The following is an 18797-nucleotide window of genomic DNA, read 5'->3' as shown; positions in this document are numbered from 1 at the left end:
CACACATGAATGCCCGAGGCAGGATTCGAACCTGCGACCATAGCGGTCGCGCGGTTCTAGACTGAACCGCCTAGAACCGCTCGGCCGCATCGGCCGGCCATACGATCAGTTCGACGACGTTTGCAGCAGCATGGACTATCAGCTGGGAGACCATAGCTGCCGTTACCCTTGGCGCTGCATCACAGACAGGAGCGCCTGTGATGGTGTACTCAACGACGAACCTGGGTGCACGAATGGCATAACGCCTTTTTTTCGGATGAATCCTGGTTTTGTTAACAGCATTATGATGGTCACATCCGTGTTTGGCGACATCGCGGCGAACGCACATTGGAGGCGTGTATTCCTCATCGCCATACTGGCGTTTCACCCGGCGTGATGGTATGGGGTGCCATTGGTTACACGTCTCGGTCACCTCTTTTTCGCATTGACGGCACTCTGAACAGTGGACGTTAAATTTCAGATGTGTTACGACCCGTGGCTCTACCCTTCATTCGAGCCCTGCGAAACCCTACATTTCAGCAGGATAATGCACGACCGCATGTTGCAGGTCCTGTACGGGCCTTTCTGGATACAGAAAATGTTCGACTGCTGCCCTGGCCAGCACATTCTCCAGATATTTCACCAACTGAAAACGTCTGGTTAATGGTGGCCGAGCAACTGGCTCGTCACAATACGCCAGTCACTACTCTTGATGAACAGTGGTATCGTGTTGAAGCTGTATGGGCAGCTGTACCTGTACACGCCATCCAAGCTCTGTTTGAATCAATGCCCAGGTGTATCAAGGCCGTTATTACGGCGAGAGGTGGTTGTTGTGGGTACTGATTTCTCAGGATCTATGCACCCAAATTGCGTGAAAATGTAATCACATTTGTAGTATAATATATTTGTCCAATGAATACCCGTTTGTCATCTGCATTTCTTCTTGGTGTAGCAAGTTTAATGGCCAGTAGTATACTACTACACGGAAAAAGACAATGAGCTTGGTATCCCATCGTTGTGCGGCGTATCTTGCAGACACGCTTCGGTCTGTAATCTCACTGACTGGAGTAAAAATGTTTTCATTCACGAATCCCGCTTGGAACTGAGTCCCGATGACCAGCGAGGTCGTGTCTAGAGACGCACCAGACACTGGTGGGACACCAACCTCAGTGTCGCCCGTCATAACCAGCCAGGAGCGATGGTGTGGGGTGCCATTTATTTTCATAGCAGGTCCCCTTTGGTTGTCATCTGCGGCACTCTTACAGCACAGCGGAACATCGACGATATTCTACTCCTTTTTCGTTGCCCTTCGTGACAAGCGACCCTGGGCTTACATTTCAGCAAGATAATGCCCGCTCCCATACTGCGAGATTTTCTGTTGTCTTCGTGCTTGCCACAAACCCACCTTGGCCAACAGAGCTGCCGGATCTCTCCCCAGTTGAGAACGTCTGCAGCATTATCTGCAGGGTCCTCCAGCTAGCTCGGAACTGTAACGATCTATCGCGCAGTTGGACAGAATTTGGCACGATGCCCCTCTGGAGGATGTCCAACAACTCTATCAATGCCAAGCCCAGTAACTGCTTGTATAGGGGCCAGACGTGCAACGACGCGATATCTACTTTGTCAGTGTGTGTGAAGCTCTTTTTCTTGAATAAATTGTGGTGTCACCGCCAGACACCACACTTGCTAGGTGGTAGCTTAAATCGGCCGCGGTCCATTTAGTACATGTCGGACCCGCGTGTCGCCACTGTGTAATCGCAGACCTAGCGCCACCACCAAGGCAGGTCTCGTGATACGAGAGAGCACTCGCCCCAGTTGTACGAGAACCTAGCTACCGCCCAGTTGTACGAGAACCTAGCTACCGCCCAGTTGTACGAGAACCTAGCTACCGACCAGTTGTACGAAGCCTTTCTCTCTCATTAGCCGAGAGACAGAATAGCCATCAGCTAAGTTAATGGCTACGACTAGCAAGGCGCCATTAGCCATACAGTGATTGAACTTAAAGTCTACTGTGTATCGTCAAGATCGATGTACTACCATGATATTAAAGATAAGTATTAATCCTGCTCCGTACTTTTCTTCCTAACATTAATTACGTATCCTGTTCCAGTACTTCACGCCCGTCTGCGTTAGTCTAGCGTGCATTTTCAGCCATCTCCACTTCACGGTGTCGGCCCAGATACCCGACACAACATTGGCGACGATTTAAAGTGTTCTTTCTGATTGCTTACATTTAATTGTGTCATGGCTTCGCCACATTCTCCAGATGTACTGTCCGAATTTTATCGCTTGCAGAATCAGCAGACGCAGGCGTTATTGGATGCCCTTGGACAGCTCGTCCAGGGTCAACGTGCGCTGCACACCGATGCGGCCGCCGCCGCTTCTTCGCTACCGCTGCCACTAAACGCTGTTGCACCTCCCTTTCGACCATACGTGGCAGCCGATGAGACCTGGCACGAGTGGTCACGCCAGTTCAACTTTCATCTAGCAGCCTACAGCATTCAAGGTAATGAGCGGCAGCCGTTTTTGCTTTCTTGTGTCGGTGTGTCCACATACCGTGTGATAGTGAAATTGTTTCCCCGACGCGACGTAGCAACTCTGTCCTACGAGGAAATTTTGTCTGCATTAGATGCCTATTTCAAAGAAACAGTTAATGTGGTTGCAAAACGGTATACGTTCTTTCGTACAAAACGTACGGCCGGTCAAACTAATAGGGAGTGGGTAGCAACATTGCAAGGACTTACTAGGGACTGTGCCTTTGAATGTGACTGTGGTCTTTCTTATTCAGATACAATGGTGCGTGATGCAATTGCACAGAACGTTTCTGATGTTCGCATACGGGAGCAAATTTTGAAACTAGTTAATCCCTCCCTTCAACAAGTGACAGACGTATTGGATAGACAGGACACACTTGACTGTGCTCAGGAATCTTTTGAAACTTCGCCAGCCGTGTGTAACATTAACCGGCCCGCTGGACGCGCTGCGCGGCCCGGTAACCGGGCCTTGCGCACGTCGACACAGCGGCCGCCGCGTGCTAAGCCAGGTGTGCCGCGCCAGCACACAAATGCAGTGAAATCATGCCCGCGGTGTGCTACTAGACATTCGCGTGAACATTGCCCGTCACGCCAAGCTATTTGCTTTTTCTGCAATAAGAAAGGACATGTTCAAAGTGTTTGCCAGAAAAAGCTCAGATCAGACAATCACGATCATTCCAGGCCCTTTGCTTCGCGCCGGAATCGAACCAAGGACACACAGGCTCGTGGACCTTCGCCTATGGACATTCATGTCGTTAATTCCGCTTCGTCCAGTGACACTTTCTCTAACAGTAACTGTGTTCATCCCACAAAAACTGTGCGTCGACGTCGCCGGAAATCACGTCAATTAGCAAGTGATTCTGTACCAGTGTCTGTTCCAATTGCACAAAACAGTCGCTCTTGTCGTCAGCAGAACAATAAACTTTTTGTGGACTTAGACTTTGAAGGCAAAGTGATACCATTCCAGCTCGATACCGGAGCTGCAGTTTCATTGCTCAATCACGACACGTACAAACAACTGGGCAAACCTCCGTTGCGTTCCGCAAATGTTAAGCTAACTACATATTCCGGACAGCAAATTCCTGTGTTAGGACAGTGCAGCCTTCTTGCGACATACAAGGGACAAACAAAACTTGTGTCATTTTACGTTCTTCGTTCTTCTTCTGCAGTGAACTTGTTTGGTCTAGATTTATTTCAGTTGTTTAACATGTCTATAGTAAATCAGGTCCTATCAGTGAATCAGACTGTGCCTACGGACAGTGTTTCTCGGCTGTGTGACGAATTTGCAGACATTTTTGCACCGGGCTTAGGTTGCGCTAAAAACTATGAAGCACATTTGGAACTGGAAGGAAACGCGCAACCGAAATTTTTCAGAGCGCGCAATGTTCCCCACGCATTGCGTCAGGAGGTCGCAAGAACATTGAACAATGTAGAATCACAAGGTGTGAGTGAATGTGCGCAATGCCTTTTTCATTTCAGCTCCGCTTCATCGCTTACGCCGTAAAGGTGTTCCGTTCGTCTGGACGACGGAATGTGAACGCGCCTTTCGCCAGTTGAAATCGGCGTTGCTTTGTAATACTTGCCTTACGCCATTCGATCCCCAGAAACCCTTTTTGTTGATGGTAGATGCATCGGATTTCGGGATCGGTGCTGTGCTTGCGCACAAAGTTGGCTCCCATGATCGCCCTATTGCCTTTGCGTCCAAATTGCTCTCGTCTGCGCAAAGAAATTATTCACAGATAGAGAAAGAAGCTTTGGCTCTCGTGTTTGGTGTTACTAAGTTCCATGATTTCTTGTATGGTCGTCACTTTACCATCATCACAGACCACAAACCTTTGACATCGCTTTTTCATCCGACCAAGCCTGTACCTCCACGTACAGCGCAGAAATTCATTCGCTGGTCTATTTTCCTCTCGCAGTACCGCTACGATATCTTGTATCGGTCCACTGCTAAGCACGGAAACGCCGATGCGTTGTCCCGTTTGCCTGTTGCTGAGGATAAAGCATTCGATTCTTCCGAACTTGCTTGCATGTTCATTGATTCGGAAACCGATGAAGTGGTCGAATCGTTTCCGATTGATTTTCGTCGTGTCGCTACAGCCACAGCTGCTGACCCCGTCCTTGCTACTGTTTTACGTTTTGTTGCTACGCAATGGCCTTTGTCAAAGTCTCGGATCGAGGATCCGTTGGTTCGCCGATTTTTTGCTCACAAGGAGAGACTTTTTGTTCGACGTGGTGTTTTGTTGTTGCGTTCTGATAATGATCAGTCCAGAGTCGTGGTCCCACGTTCGTTACAGTCCTCTGTTTTACGGCTTCTTCACCAAGGACATTGGGGTATAGTGCGAACGAAACAACTTGCTCGTCAGCACTGTACTTGGTTCGGAATCGATGCTGCGATTACGAATATGTGTTCTTCGTGCCCGGCGTGTGCCGAACAACAGTCCGCACCGCCGCGGAAAGTCTTTGCATGGCCAAAAGCCACTTCCCCTTGGCAACGCTTGCACATTGATTTTGCTGGTCCATTCTGGAATGCTCGATGGTTGGTTTTGGTCGACGCCTTCAGTAATTTTCCTTTTGTTGTCCGGATGTCTTCCACGACGTCCTCCGCCACCATCCAAGCGTTGTCTGCTATCTTTTGCGTTGAAGGTCTTCCGCAGACTATTGTTTCCGACAATGGCCCACAATTCATGTCCGCAGAATTTCAGTCATTCTGCCAGGCCACTGGTATTCAACATCTGACATCCGCGCCGTTTTCGCCTCAGTCCAACGGTGCCGCTGAACGATTGGTCCGGACTTTCAAGTCACAGATGTTGAAATTGAAAGAGTCGCATTCTCGGGAGGACGCGTTGTTGCTGTTTTTGTCTTCGTATCGCTCTCAGCCCCGAGAGGGTCGCTCGCCGGCTGAGTTGCTCCACGGTCGTCCTCATCGCACCTTGATGTCTTTGCTGCATCCGCCGCATCAGGTTCCTGTGCAGCGGCAGACTCCTGCTTTTGCTCCAGGCGACGTTGTATTTTATCGCAACTATCGAGGTTCACGGCGTTGGCTCGCAGGGCGCTTTCTTCGCTGCCTCGGCCGCGCGATGTATTTGGTTTTGGGGGCCTCTGGTGAGGTGCGTCGGCATATCAATCAGCTGCGCCTCTGTCGTCGCTCGGGTTCTGCCGCTCCCCGTCTGCTTTCAGCGACGGTGCCGTCCGGTCAGCGCCCTGGGGACCCATCTACTGGCTCGCCTCATCCCCAGGTGTTACCGACGATGCCTTCCATTTTGCCCCATGGCGACGCGCCGCCGCCGCCGCCGCAGCCGCAGCAGCCACCGCCGCCGCCGCCGCTTGTTCTCCCGCCGGCGCCGCCCGCATTAGACGCTTCGCTGCAGCCGCCAAGCGCCTCCCAGGGTCATGCGCCGCCGATCGCTTCCCGTGACCAGCTGTCCTCCGCCATGGAACTCCCGCCCGCTCCGGACCACATGACGTCATCGCGCGTCGGCTACCCCGACGCAATGGAGGTCGACCCTTCGGTACCTCCTGTCTCTTTACGGGCGCATACACCGCATGTTGACGTGCACCCTGGACTAGTTTTTCAGGCGTTTCCTAGCTCCCCTCGGACCGGATGGCCGGGTGCGGGTGGCACAGCCTCGCCTGTTGTTAGGCTCCCCACCTCATCGCATACGTCAACATGTGGTCCTCCCCACGGCGGGCGGAAGCCTTATCACACGACCGTTCGCCGATTTGCGGGGGAGGAATGTGGTGTCACCGCCAGACACCACACTTGCTAGGTGGTAGCTTAAATCGGCCGCGGTCCATTTAGTACATGTCGGACCCGCGTGTCGCCACTGTGTAATCGCAGACCTAGCGCCACCACCAAGGCAGGTCTCGTGATACGAGAGAGCACTCGCCCCAGTTGTACGAGAACCTAGCTACCGCCCAGTTGTACGAGAACCTAGCTACCGCCCAGTTGTACGAGAACCTAGCTACCGACCAGTTGTACGAAGCCTTTCTCTCTCATTAGCCGAGAGACAGAATAGCCATCAGCTAAGTTAATGGCTACGAACTAGCAAGGCGCCATTAGCCATACAGTGATTGAACTTAAAGTCTACTGTGTATCGTCAAGATCGATGTACTACCATGATATTAAAGATAAGTATTAATCCTGCTCCGTACTTTTCTTCCTAACATTAATTACGTATCCTGTTCCAGTACTTCACGCCCATCTGCGTTAGTCTAGCGTGCATTTTCAGCCATCTCCACTTCACGGTGTCGGCCCAGATACCCGACACAACATAAATCATCCAGTTTTTTTCTGAAATTGTAATTATTTGTGTGCCTGTCCTGTAAGTATGCAAGGTCAAGAAGTACTCGGCTTAAAACGGATCTAGGACTGGGATGCCGTTTTCGCCCCTGCTACTAAATCTACTGATCGCTGAAGATATAACGGTAATAAAAGAAAGGTTCAAGGGTGTGATTAAAATGTGATACGAGAGACATTCTCAAAGTAAGTTTCGTCATTGTTTTCCTCAACAAAAACTGTTGTGAAATGGTTATTAGTAGCAGGAGTACGGGCACGCACACCTGTAGCCCATCTTCCATTCACGCAACACCACTGACGTGCACGGCTCGACTGGTGCCGTTAGAGGATCATTTGCAAGTTGGAATGGCGCCCTGCGGTCTTCAGCGACGAAAGCAGTTTATCCCTGCATGCGAGTGATGGTCGTTCATGCGTACCATGTAGACCTGGTGAGCACTGTCTCGTAGAGTTGATTCGTCCAAGACCCACTGACCCCACCCAAGGCCTTACGGTCTGGGATGTGATAAGATACAACTCTCGTTCACCTTTGAGGTTTCTGGAGAGGACTCTAACCAGCGCTCGGTACGTGCAGAATGTTGTTAGACCTGTTCTTTTGCTGTTCTTGAAGCAGGAAGGCGATGTGTTGTTCCAACACGATAATGCTCGCCCACACACCTCTCGTGAAAACGTGCTCTGCAAGATCTGCAGCAGCACAATCTCCAGACTTGCCTCCAATCTAGTATGTGGGATGTGATGGGACGAGAAGTGACTCATGTGACCTGTCGACCAACTCTTACAGAACTATGTGAATGGGTCGAGCAGGCGTGGCGTCATAAGTCCCAGGACAGTATTCGCCATTTATACGGTTGGTCGGATGGTAGGGTGCGGGCCTGCATTGCTATCTGTGGAGGCTACGCCACGTACTAGTATGGGTGTTTCAGCTTGGGTCTACATCTACATATATACTTCGCTAGCCACCTAGCGGTGTGTGGCGGAGGGCACTATTCGCGCCAAAGTCATATCCCGCCCCCTGCGCTCCACTCGTGGATTGCGCGAGGGAAAAACGACCGAACGCCTCAGTACGAGCTCTAATTTTCCTTATCTTTGAATGGTGATCATTGCCTGATTTGAAAGTTGGTGGTGATTATATATGCTCTACATCCTTGGCGAAGATCGGATTTCGGAATTTAGAGAGCAGCCCCTTCCGTTTAGCGGGTCGTCTATCTGCAAGTGTGTCCCACTTCAAACTTTCTATGAGATTTGTAACGCTCTTGCGTTGGCTAAATGTACCAGTCACGAATATTGCCGCTCTTCTTTCGACCCTCTCAATCTCTTGAATCAGACCCAACTGGTATGACGAACAATACTCTAAGACTGGACGAACTAAGGTAAGCAATTTCCTTTGCTGAAGTATTGCATCGCTTCAAGATTCTACCAATAAACCGCAATCTAGGGTTCGCCTTACCCGTTACTTGTGTAATCTGATCGTTCCATTCGAATCACATCGTATAGTCAGACACAGGTACTTATCGGATGTTATCGCTTCCAAAGACTGGGCATTTATTTTGTACTCGTACATTACTGGGGATTTTCGCTTTGTCAATACCTGGTACCTCAGAACAACTTGCGCTATTGGTCTGTAAATACAGGGCGAGTCAAAAGTCCTTGGATACCTTCATAAGTTGGAAGATTTAAGGGAAAATTGAAATGTGATGATGGGAACATAGGTTTGATGTGGGGCCGCAATTTTTTGAATGAATGTCATTCATGCCCGCTATCTTGAAATCCGCCATTTTGGATTCAAGCCGCTACGGTCGCAGGTTCTAATCCTGCCTCGGGCATGGATGTTTGTGATGTCCTTAGGTTAGTTAGGTTTAACTACTTCTAAGTTCTAGGGGACTAATGACCTCAGCAGTTGAGTCCCATAGTGCTCAGAGCCATTTGAACCATTTTTTTTTGGATTCAAGTCATTTAAAAAAAAATGGAAACAAGGGTGTATGACACATCAAATAACACTCGCTTGAGCTCTGGAATTTAGTGGTGTAATTTGTTTTTGTTTATCTTGTACAATTTAAAGGTTATTAATGTTCAAACTTGGGAAATTACTTTCATACCATTTTAGATCACTAGAACAAAGAGAGACATGAGTCAGTATCAATAACTTCTAAACTGTACAAGATAGACAAAAACAAATTACACCACTCAATGCCAGAGCTCAAGCGGGTGTTATCTGATGTGCCATACACCCCCCTTCCCATTAAAAAAAAAAAAAGACTTGAATCGAAAATGGCGGATTTCAAGATGGCGGCCATGAATGACATTCACACCAAAAGTTGCGGCCCCGCGTCAAACCTATGTTCCCATCATCACATTTCTAATTTCCCTTTAATCTTCCAAGTTATGAAGGTGTCCAAGGACTTTTGACTCGCCCTGTATAATCATTTCATGTACTCCATATGCACTGTTGCAACAATGAACTGGAAACCTTTAAAAGAGAGTACTAATTTTTTTTCCGGCAGTGGGGAAGACTTACATACACGCTCACACAAGAACAATTCATACACTCGTGGCCACTGTTTCTGGTGGCAGAGGCCAATGTTAGTAGAGAGGAGCGGGTGAGCAGGCGACTCACGGTGATGGGGACGGGCGCGATGAGCAGCTGGCCGGCGCCCACGTTGTCCGCGGTGGGCAGCGCCGCGACGAGGGGGCGCCCGCCTGCCTGGTAGACGCCGCTGCCCGCGTTGCCGGCGCGCGGCCGGTGCAGCCCCGACGCCAGCACGGAGACGCGTCGCGCCGCCGACCACCCGGCCTGCACCGACGTCGCTGCAACAACGGACGCACTACATTAGCCGAAGCTTGGGGCGCCAAGTTGAGAGGGGCTCCATAGGTGTCACAACTGTTTCTACAGGGTGTTCGGAAATTCCCATTACAAGCTTCTACGAGTTGCAGACGGGAGTGGGTATATAACACACTGCTGGCCATTAAAATTGTTACACCACGAAGATGACGTGCTACAGGCGATAAATTTAACCGACAGGAAGAAGATGCCGTGATATGCAAATGATTAGCTTTTCAGAGCATTCACACAAGGTTGGCGCCGGTGGCGACACCTACAACATGCTGACATGAGGAAAGTTTCTAACCGATTTCTCATACACAAACAGCAGCTCACCGGCGTTGCCTGGCGAAACGTTGTTGTGATGCCTCGTGTAAGGAGGAGAAAGGCGTACCATCACGTTTCCGACTTTGATAAAGGTCGGATTGTAGCCTATCGCGATTGCGGTTTATTGTATCGTGACATTGCTGCTCGCGTTGGTCGAGATCCAATAACTGTTAGCACAATATGGAGTCGGTGGGTTCGGGAGGTTATACGGAACGCCGTGCTGGATCCCAACGGCTTCGTATCACTAGCAGTCCAGATAACAGGCATCTTATCCGCATGGCTGCAACGGATCGTGCAGCCACGTCTCGATCCCTGAGTCAACAGATGGGGACGTTTGCAAGACAACAACCATCTGCACGAACAATTCGACGACGTTTGCAGCAGCACGGACTATCAGCTCGGAGACCGTGGCTGCGGTTACCCTTGACGCTGCGTCACAGACAGGAGCGCCTTCGATGGTATATTCAACGACGAACCTGGGTGCACGAATGGCATAACGACATTTTTTCGGATGAATCCAGGTTCTGTTTACAGCATTATGATGGTCGCATCCGTGTTTTGCGACATCGCGGGGAACGCATACTGGAAGTGTGTATTCGTCATCGCCATACTGGCGTATCACTCGGCGTGATGGTATGGGGTGCCTTTAGTTACACGTGTCGGTCACGTCTTGTTCGCATTGGCGGCACTTTGAACAGTCGACGCTATATTTCAGACGTGTTACGACCCGTGGCTCTACCCTTCATTCGATCCCTGCGAAACCCTACATTTCAGCAGGATAATGCACGACCGCATGTTGCAGGTCCTGTACGGGCCTTTCTGGATACAGAAAATGTTCGACTGCTGCCCTGGCCAGCACATTCTCCACATCTCTGACCAATTGAAAACGTCTGGTCAATGGTGGCCGAGCAACTGGCTCGTCACAATACGCCAGTCACTACTCTTGAAGAACTGTGGTATCGTGTTGAAGCTGCATGGGCAGCTGTACCTGTACACGCCATTCAAGCTCTGTTGACTCAATACCTAGATGTATCAAGGCCGTTGTTACGGCCAGAGGTGGTTGTTGTGGGTACTGATTTCTCAGGATCTATGCACCCAAATTTCGTGAAAATGTAATCACAATTGTAGTATAATATATTTGTCCAATGAATACCCGTTTGTCATCTGCATTTCTTCTTGGTGTAGCAATTTTAATGGCCAGTAGTGTATTTTGAACAGTAACTCGTATCCGCAAATATACCGTTTCTGTGCGACAGCCGTCTGGAAACATGTTTGCCAGGTAGGTATGCAACAGGGTAGTCACGATCGGGATGGTTACGTCTGATCCGCTGATTCACGTCTACTCCACTACTCTGACTTGGTCAGAGCCTCATTCACCTGTATACGAGTGTCAAAGCAACATGGCTGAGTACTCGTTTGTGGAATACATTGGCATGATCCTTCTGTTTGGCGATGATCGTGGTAACGGAAGAGCTGCTTGTTGCCTTTATCGAGATCATTCCCCTCAATCTGCGATTCGATCGCATACACTTTTCGCCAAAATTAAGCAACGGCTTTGAGAAAGAGTAGCTTCACCGTTATCAGGCGTGGCTGTGGTTCTCCCAGGAACTCCCACATACCCGAATTGCAAGAGGCCGCACTGCGTCATGTTGAAGAGAACCCGTCAGTGAGTATACGAGAAATTTCTTTGGCTACCAATGAATGGAATTAATACAACCTATGTACTGGGTCACGCCCAATCAATTACTCGTAAAAGTAGCCGCATTACCAGTATGTTTTCAAATGGTTGTACCAGAGAAACAGTACGTTTCCGGCTATACGTCTCAAATCAAAATATTATGTATTCACTCCACTCTATAAGTACTAGACTTTTGTAACAGGAGTTTCCAAACATCCTGTATACAGGAAGTATCACCATTAGTATGTTCTGTGCAGGGTAAGGTGGCCTTTGAGCAGTGAGGAATTTTCGTTCGAAGCGCTGGACCAGTTCATTCGTTTGTTCGGAAGGGGAGGTCGACTTTGTTGGCCCACTTTCGGCTGGTTGGCGAAGCACTGCAACTTTTCTCAAACGATTTGACAGAGACTATTCGGTAAAAACAAAAATCATTTTTTCATTACCTCTAGTTTATACGCCAACTCCATGATGAGATGTCTATCAGTTTCTTAACTGTCATAGTTACTGTGATAGTTGCATTTAAGTAAGACACTGCACGAAATTAGAAAAAGTATGCATGAAAAATAGGGGTCGCCATCATTTTGCGTCTGGTGCATATTACTTCATATGTTGCTGTGTATGAAATTGATCTAAGATATTGAATTTTTCTCTATACTTGAGTGGAGGTCTTTATCTGTCAACAGTCTTGAGAAAATTGATTTTATGTACCACAGTCATTTGTGACGGTGTGCGCCAGTGATGAAGCCAAAAGGAAATATCCGTAACAATCCTCATAAATCGCGAACGGTTTGAAATATCGAAACGACATTTTGGCAAATGACAGCACGCAAAGAAGAGAGTATTTTGTCATATGGCATTATCTGCAGCGTTATTCCATTAACTGCAGACTTTTTCGATGAAACAGTATAATTTTCAAGGGCTATCGATAGCTGTGAAACGAGAATTGCTAGGGTTTTGGAACAACGTAAGTGAAGACATTACATGTTTGTTTTCGTACCGAGGATGTGCTTTCTCATAAGCTGCTGACCTTACTTGTCCTCAGTTACTCAGTTTATAAATTTAATAAACCACTGTTTCAGTATTCTGTCGCTGTTGCATCTGGCCAACATCCTAGTGGAGTGACATTGTGTAAACTTTGCTATGTTTGGTGAAAGGACATGACAACAAGGGAAATGTAGGTTTCACTCAAAATTCTCCACTTCTGACGCTTCTCTGAAAATTACAAATGGCTAACAAATTAGGCGAAAATAAATCGTAGCTTTTGTTGTATTTTCAGGGGAATTACTTTTAGATACTAACCAAAACAGAAGTGATAGTAGAGCTTTTTGGATGGTAACTGGGCAAGTACAGGTGTGTAGGGGCTTCACTTAATATATATATATATATATAAAGGATGAGCGTTGTCTTCAGTTTAGAACGCTACTTCCCGTCCAGCACTCGCCATTTCTCCTACAATGCCTTGACGGTCCACCTGCAATGTCCACCACTACTGCTCTCTGCAAGGTTGGGGGGACGGCACATCTACCGGTCACATTATTCTGCGTGGACACAAGCAGCTGCTTGCGGCGGCCAAGCTGTGAGGGGTATCAGGAGCGCTCAGCAGCAAGATCGGTAGTGAAAACTGGCAGAGGTCAAAGTAGATGAAGGAATAGGAGGCGAGGCACCAAATGATTGCCAGTTAGACGCCACTAGACCACATAATGGATGCGTCATATATGCATACCAGTATGTACAGGAGTCTGAAACTAGAATAATTTGTGGCACTACTGGAGTTTACTGACTCCAAATTTTACTGCTAGTGGATAAAAAGATGATGTATCCTGTAGTGACAGGAGGCTGCCGCAATCGGACTGAGGGAGGAGGAGCTAGGAAATTTGTCTAGTCCAGTGGAGAGCTGGTGGGCAAGAGAGCGAGCCTGTGGTACAAGTTAGCTCTAGAATGAGATTTTCACTCTACAGCAGAGTGTGCGCTGATATGAAACTTCCTGGTAGATCAAAACTGTGAGCCGGACCGAGACTCGAACTCGGGACCTTTGCCTTCTCCGGTAATTAATCGAGGAAAGTAGGATTGCAGTCGGGCTCGAAATACTTGAATAATGATAACGAAACCAGCGGCTGTATTTGATTCCAACGTCGTTTATTCTTTTTAAAACATGCTACCAGTTTCGATATCAAATGGTGTCGTGTTCAGGCCCCAAGCATAGCCTGCTATCCACAACAGTTTTCGTGTGCAATGAACAGAATCGTATTCAGCGGGTCAAAATTAACAGGATTCCGTACCTTCTGTGACAACAACAAGCCCAGCGTGGTCAGACGTCTTCTGTTTAATTTTACTGTAGCGGTTTTGTTTCTGTCATTCGACTTCAGGTTCTCCATCTACGCAACTCGAAAACTTTTTGGGCGAACGGTGTCAGAAGGAAACTACGAAAAAAAAAGAAAGTACGTTCTCAGTGTTTTCGGGAAGAGAACATAGAACAAAAATCAGTTTCGTCAGTCAGTATTCAGAAAAATGCTGAAATACTTATGCAATCTTTTCATATCAGACACTTCTCTTTTTAGTTATTCGAAGCGAAATGCGTCATATTACTGAATCAAATACGCATTTATCGAAACGCGTGTCAAAGGACTGTATTGTTCACGGAAGCACCGTAAAAAAAAAAAAAAAAAAAAAAAAAGGTTCAAATGGCTCTGAGCACTATGGGACTCAACTGCTGTGGTCATCAGTCCCCTAGAACTTAGAACTACTTAAACCTAACTAACCTAAGGACATCACACACATCCATGCCCGAGGCAGGATTCGAACCTATGACCGTAGCAGTCGCGCGGTTCCGGACTGAGCGCCTAGAACCGCTAGACCACCGTGGCCGGCTCTGTTTAACACAACTGTTGCGTGCATTCGATTGAAAATAGGAACAAGAAGCAATCGCAAACAATAGTGTGCTAATGTTTTGGGCAAATAATACGGCGGCGCCGGCTTGAGAGCAAAAGTATAACGTAAGTAGATAGTGCTATCGCCCTTTATAATGCCTCCATGGCTGCTCTGCAGTCATTTAGCATCTCTGTTTCTGACAGCAACGCATTAAATAAAAGCAAGAATCTTAGGCGACATTACCCGAAAATTTTTAATTGGAATGTATCAAGAATTATTATGCCCCTTAAGCTGAGGTGACAGAAGTCGTGGGATACCGTGTAACATCATGTCTGATCTCCTTTTGTCCGGGGTAGTACAGCAAATCGACGCGGCATAGACCCAACAAGTCGTTGGAAGTCCTCTGGAGAAACATTGGCCATGCAGTCACTATAGCCATCCATAATTACGAAGGTGTTGCTGGTGCAGGATTCTGTGCACGAACTGGTCTCTCGCTTACGTTCCGTAAATGGCCGATGGGATTCATATCGGGAGATTTGGGTGGCTAAATCATTCGCTCGAACTGTCCAGAATGTTCTTCGAACCAGTCGCGAGCAGTTATGGCCCGGTGACATGGCGCATTGGCATCCACAAAAATTCGTGAATAACCATTCCCAGTCAATGATCGGTTCAGTTGGACAAGAGGACCCTGTTCATTCCATGTAAACACATTCCACACCACTGTGGAGCTACCAACAGCTTGCAGAGTGCCTTGTTGACAACTTGGGTCCGTGGCTTCTTGAGGTCTGCACCGCACTCGAACTTTACTATCAGCTCTTACAAATCGGCATCGGGACTAATCTGACCAGGCCACGGTTTTCCGGTTGTCTAGGGTCCAACCGATATGGTCACGAGCCCAGGAGAGGCGCTGCAGGCGATGTCATTCTGTTAGCAAAGACACTCGCGCCGGTCGTCTGCTGCCATAGACCATTTACGCCAAATTTCGCCGCACTGTCCTAAAAGATACTTTCGTTGTACGTCCCACATTGACTTCTGCGGTTGTTTCCCGCAGTGCTGCTCATCTGTAAGCACTGACAACTCTAAGCAACGTCAGTCCTCTCAGTCGTTAGACTAAGGCCGTCGGCCATTGCGTTGTCAGTGGTGAGAGGTAATGCGTGAATTTTGGTATCCTCGGCACAGTCTTGACACTGTGGATTTCGGAATATTGAATTCCCTAACTATTTACGAAATGGAATGTCCCATGCTTGTAGCTCCCACTCCGCATTCAAAGTCTGTTAATTACCATCGTGCGGCCATAATCGCTTCGGAAACCTTTTTATATTGACCACCTGAGTACAAGTGACAGCTTCACCAATGCATTGCCATTTTATACCTATTGTATATGATATTACCGTCATCTGTACATGCGCATATCGCTATTATCCCATGATTTTTGTCATCTCCGTGTTTACTTTAAAGACTTTCAGAACTGGAACCAGTACGAATCATCTATCTGCGGAAACTAAATGCCATGCTGACCCATTCAATAAAGGCAGGAACATTATTATTATTATTATTATTACTATTACAGAATTAATCAACACAAAGATTAATTAATAACAACATATTGTTGTATTCTTGTTATCCTCCGCCAAGCCTCTTTATCTAGCGCATCTTCCTTGTCGATGCTGCAGTGTTGCATTACTCCATTTATGTGGTCTGTTCAAGAACGTCGTGGACTTCCGCGCTTACGTCTGCCGGGTGGTTTCCATTCATAAACCTTCTTTGGCCACCGATGATCTCGTATTCTCATCATATGTCCGTACCATTTTAATCATTTTCTTTCAATTCTATCACTGTATCATTTGCCTTCATTCTAGCTCTTACTTTCTGCATTTAAGATCCATAGTTCTGATCCATAGCACAGCACTGACTCAACCACTATCTTACCTACTCTTTTCTTATTGTTGTTGGAAATATTCTTATCCAACCAAAAAGAGTTCACACACCCTATCACTTTACTGCTTTGCTGTATTCTATATTTTACTTCTGTATGGCTCGGTCCACTTTTATCAGTACGTGCCCCGAGATATTTAAATTTCTCTTCCTGCCTCATAACTGCTTTGTCATTGAAGCGTACTTCAAATTTAGCATCACTATTCACCACCAGATACTCTGTTTTTGTTGACTCATTTGTAGTCCCCATCTGTTGTATTCATGATATAATCGTCGTATCATGAACTCAAGGTCATAATCATCTTTTGCTCTAATAGCTTGATCGTCAGCAAAACTTCATGAAAATACCTGTACATCGAGTACAGTGATTCCCATTCCTCTATAAGTGTTCTTCCAATTTCGGAGAGACACTTGTACATTACGCTAATAATTAACGCGTACGCTCAAAGGTCCAAGGAGTTCCACATTAATGATACTGGAAGACAGTTACCCTTCTTGTAGACGGGTGAGATATGCGCTCCTGTAGAACTGTTGGGTCCTTTCTTCTCGAGGTCCTCAGATTAAATGACATAAACAAAATTGTTGAGGTCCAGTGCTGTCTTACCCACGAGGAAGGGCAGCTCGTTGAACCAGGCGACCGGGTAGGCGATGTCTGTGACGTGCAGATCTTCCACGAGTGTCCTGGCCGGCTCCTGGTAGAGGAAGTCCTGGCACGTGAGCAGCCCCACTCGGCCGCCCCAGTCAGTGTCGAAGGTCACCGCCTCAGGCATCTCCGTCACGTTGAAGCCCGGCTCCACGAACAGGTTGTACTTGCGATACCTGGGCCGCAAAGAAAAAGTTGAAACGTTAGGAATAGCAGACACTGCAGATTCACGTTTTGTTATCTTATGCTCGTGGAAATGGTAAGTGTTACATCTTGTTTGAACGGTACAAGACTGATAGTCTAGTTTGTTATTCTTATGAGAGCTCATCTGCAGGGTAATTCATTCCTGCAGATGAAGAATGGTGTGAATACATGATGGCTGTTGGACGTGTCTAAGGTTACTGGAAGCAAGACTTAAGAAAAATCGAGGCCTATCCGTAGAATTTGTCGACCTGGAAGAAGCGTTTGACAATGTGAAGGGTGCTATATGTTCTGAATTCTGAGAAAAGTCGTAGTAAACTACAGGTATACGGAAATATGGATAATAGAAGGTGGCACACGGAAGACGGGCGGTTTTGAACGACGTGGTGTATAGCTCCAGCCCTACATAAAATTAAGAGATTTTCCTCGGTTCCTGTAACAGATAGAAACTTGTTATGAGTTTAGTATTGGCAAAATTGCAAAGATGCCGTTTTCTGAAGGTTATACATAGGAAACGCAATATAATACACAACACTTTGGGAAAGATCTGTTATCGAGCGAGGTAGTTTGGTAATAAACCAGAGAAATAGTATAATGAGTTCAGTAACTTTAGAGATATGACGTGATATGTAACTGCGTAGGTTTTTACAGCCTAATAATTCTTGGTAGTCTCCTCGGACTGGCTGTCGGACACTAAAATCAGCATGACTCGTTATTTCGGCGATTCACTCGTTCGTCCTCTTCAAGAGGGACGATGCTAAAGCTGAGTCTCACGGAAGACTAATGCCAATGCTGGAAACCGTCGTACTACATAGGCCTCCGTACTATACACAAAGCATGCGCCACCCATCACAGGTGCTGCCCTGCCCCCCCCCCCCCCCTCCCAATCCCAGGTACTGATTTGTGATGTCACCCGTAATAAAGCATGGGCGACAACGATACGTATCGGCCGATATCTGCATGCAAAGAGTTCCCAGCCAGTGCACGAACACAGTAGTGTTCTTAGGACTCTGGAACACAGAGCACTTCTGAGGAGCACAGTCTAACACAGGAACTTACACAATTTGGTCTTTGTTTAGGGAAAACGGATAATCCGAGAAGCAGATTCGTCGAGTTATGAAGTTTCGACATCCTTGGAGGTGCATGAAGAGGACCTTATACGGAGGGGATAATATTTAAAATTGGAAGAATTTTCAGGAGATTGATCTTCCCTGATTTGGGGACTACTCGGATCTGTCAAGGATGATTTGGTACTTATAGTCAGATTAAAATTACTTGACAGATGGCACTTCACTCGTTGTAGCTGGTTTTCTAGAGTCAGAGCACTCGGCGTCACGCCCAAACCGTTCGCCGTTGCCAAAGTTGTCACAACAATTAGTTCACTCCCTGTACCTTGTCCGGCTTTCAGGCTTGATATGTTTGAATCGCGAATCCTGGGTCTGGCACATGTTAACCACACCATAAACAAACACATAAACACCTACGCACTCGCACAGACACACACACACACACACACACAC

At 47.4% G+C, this 18797-nt stretch overlaps 1 protein-coding gene across 1 annotated transcript in view; it reads right to left on the bottom strand.

Moving 5' to 3' along the window:
* LOC124712318 (vanin-like protein 3) overlaps nucleotides 1–18797 on the bottom strand; it is a 158284-nt gene that overhangs the window by 10784 nt on the left and 128703 nt on the right. The window contains exons 6-7 of the mRNA XM_047242612.1: nucleotides 17038–17252; nucleotides 9425–9615 (exon numbers count right to left, since the gene is read on the bottom strand). Of these exons, the coding sequence (XP_047098568.1) occupies nucleotides 9425–9615; nucleotides 17038–17252 (406 nt within the window). The remainder of the gene's footprint in view (nucleotides 1–9424; nucleotides 9616–17037; nucleotides 17253–18797) is intronic.

This window comes from Schistocerca piceifrons, chromosome 8 (genome assembly GCF_021461385.2).
Source record: "Schistocerca piceifrons isolate TAMUIC-IGC-003096 chromosome 8, iqSchPice1.1, whole genome shotgun sequence".
In the NCBI taxonomy this organism is placed as follows: domain Eukaryota; kingdom Metazoa; phylum Arthropoda; class Insecta; order Orthoptera; family Acrididae; genus Schistocerca; species Schistocerca piceifrons.
This window is presented reverse-complemented; position numbering and strand designations above follow the sequence as displayed.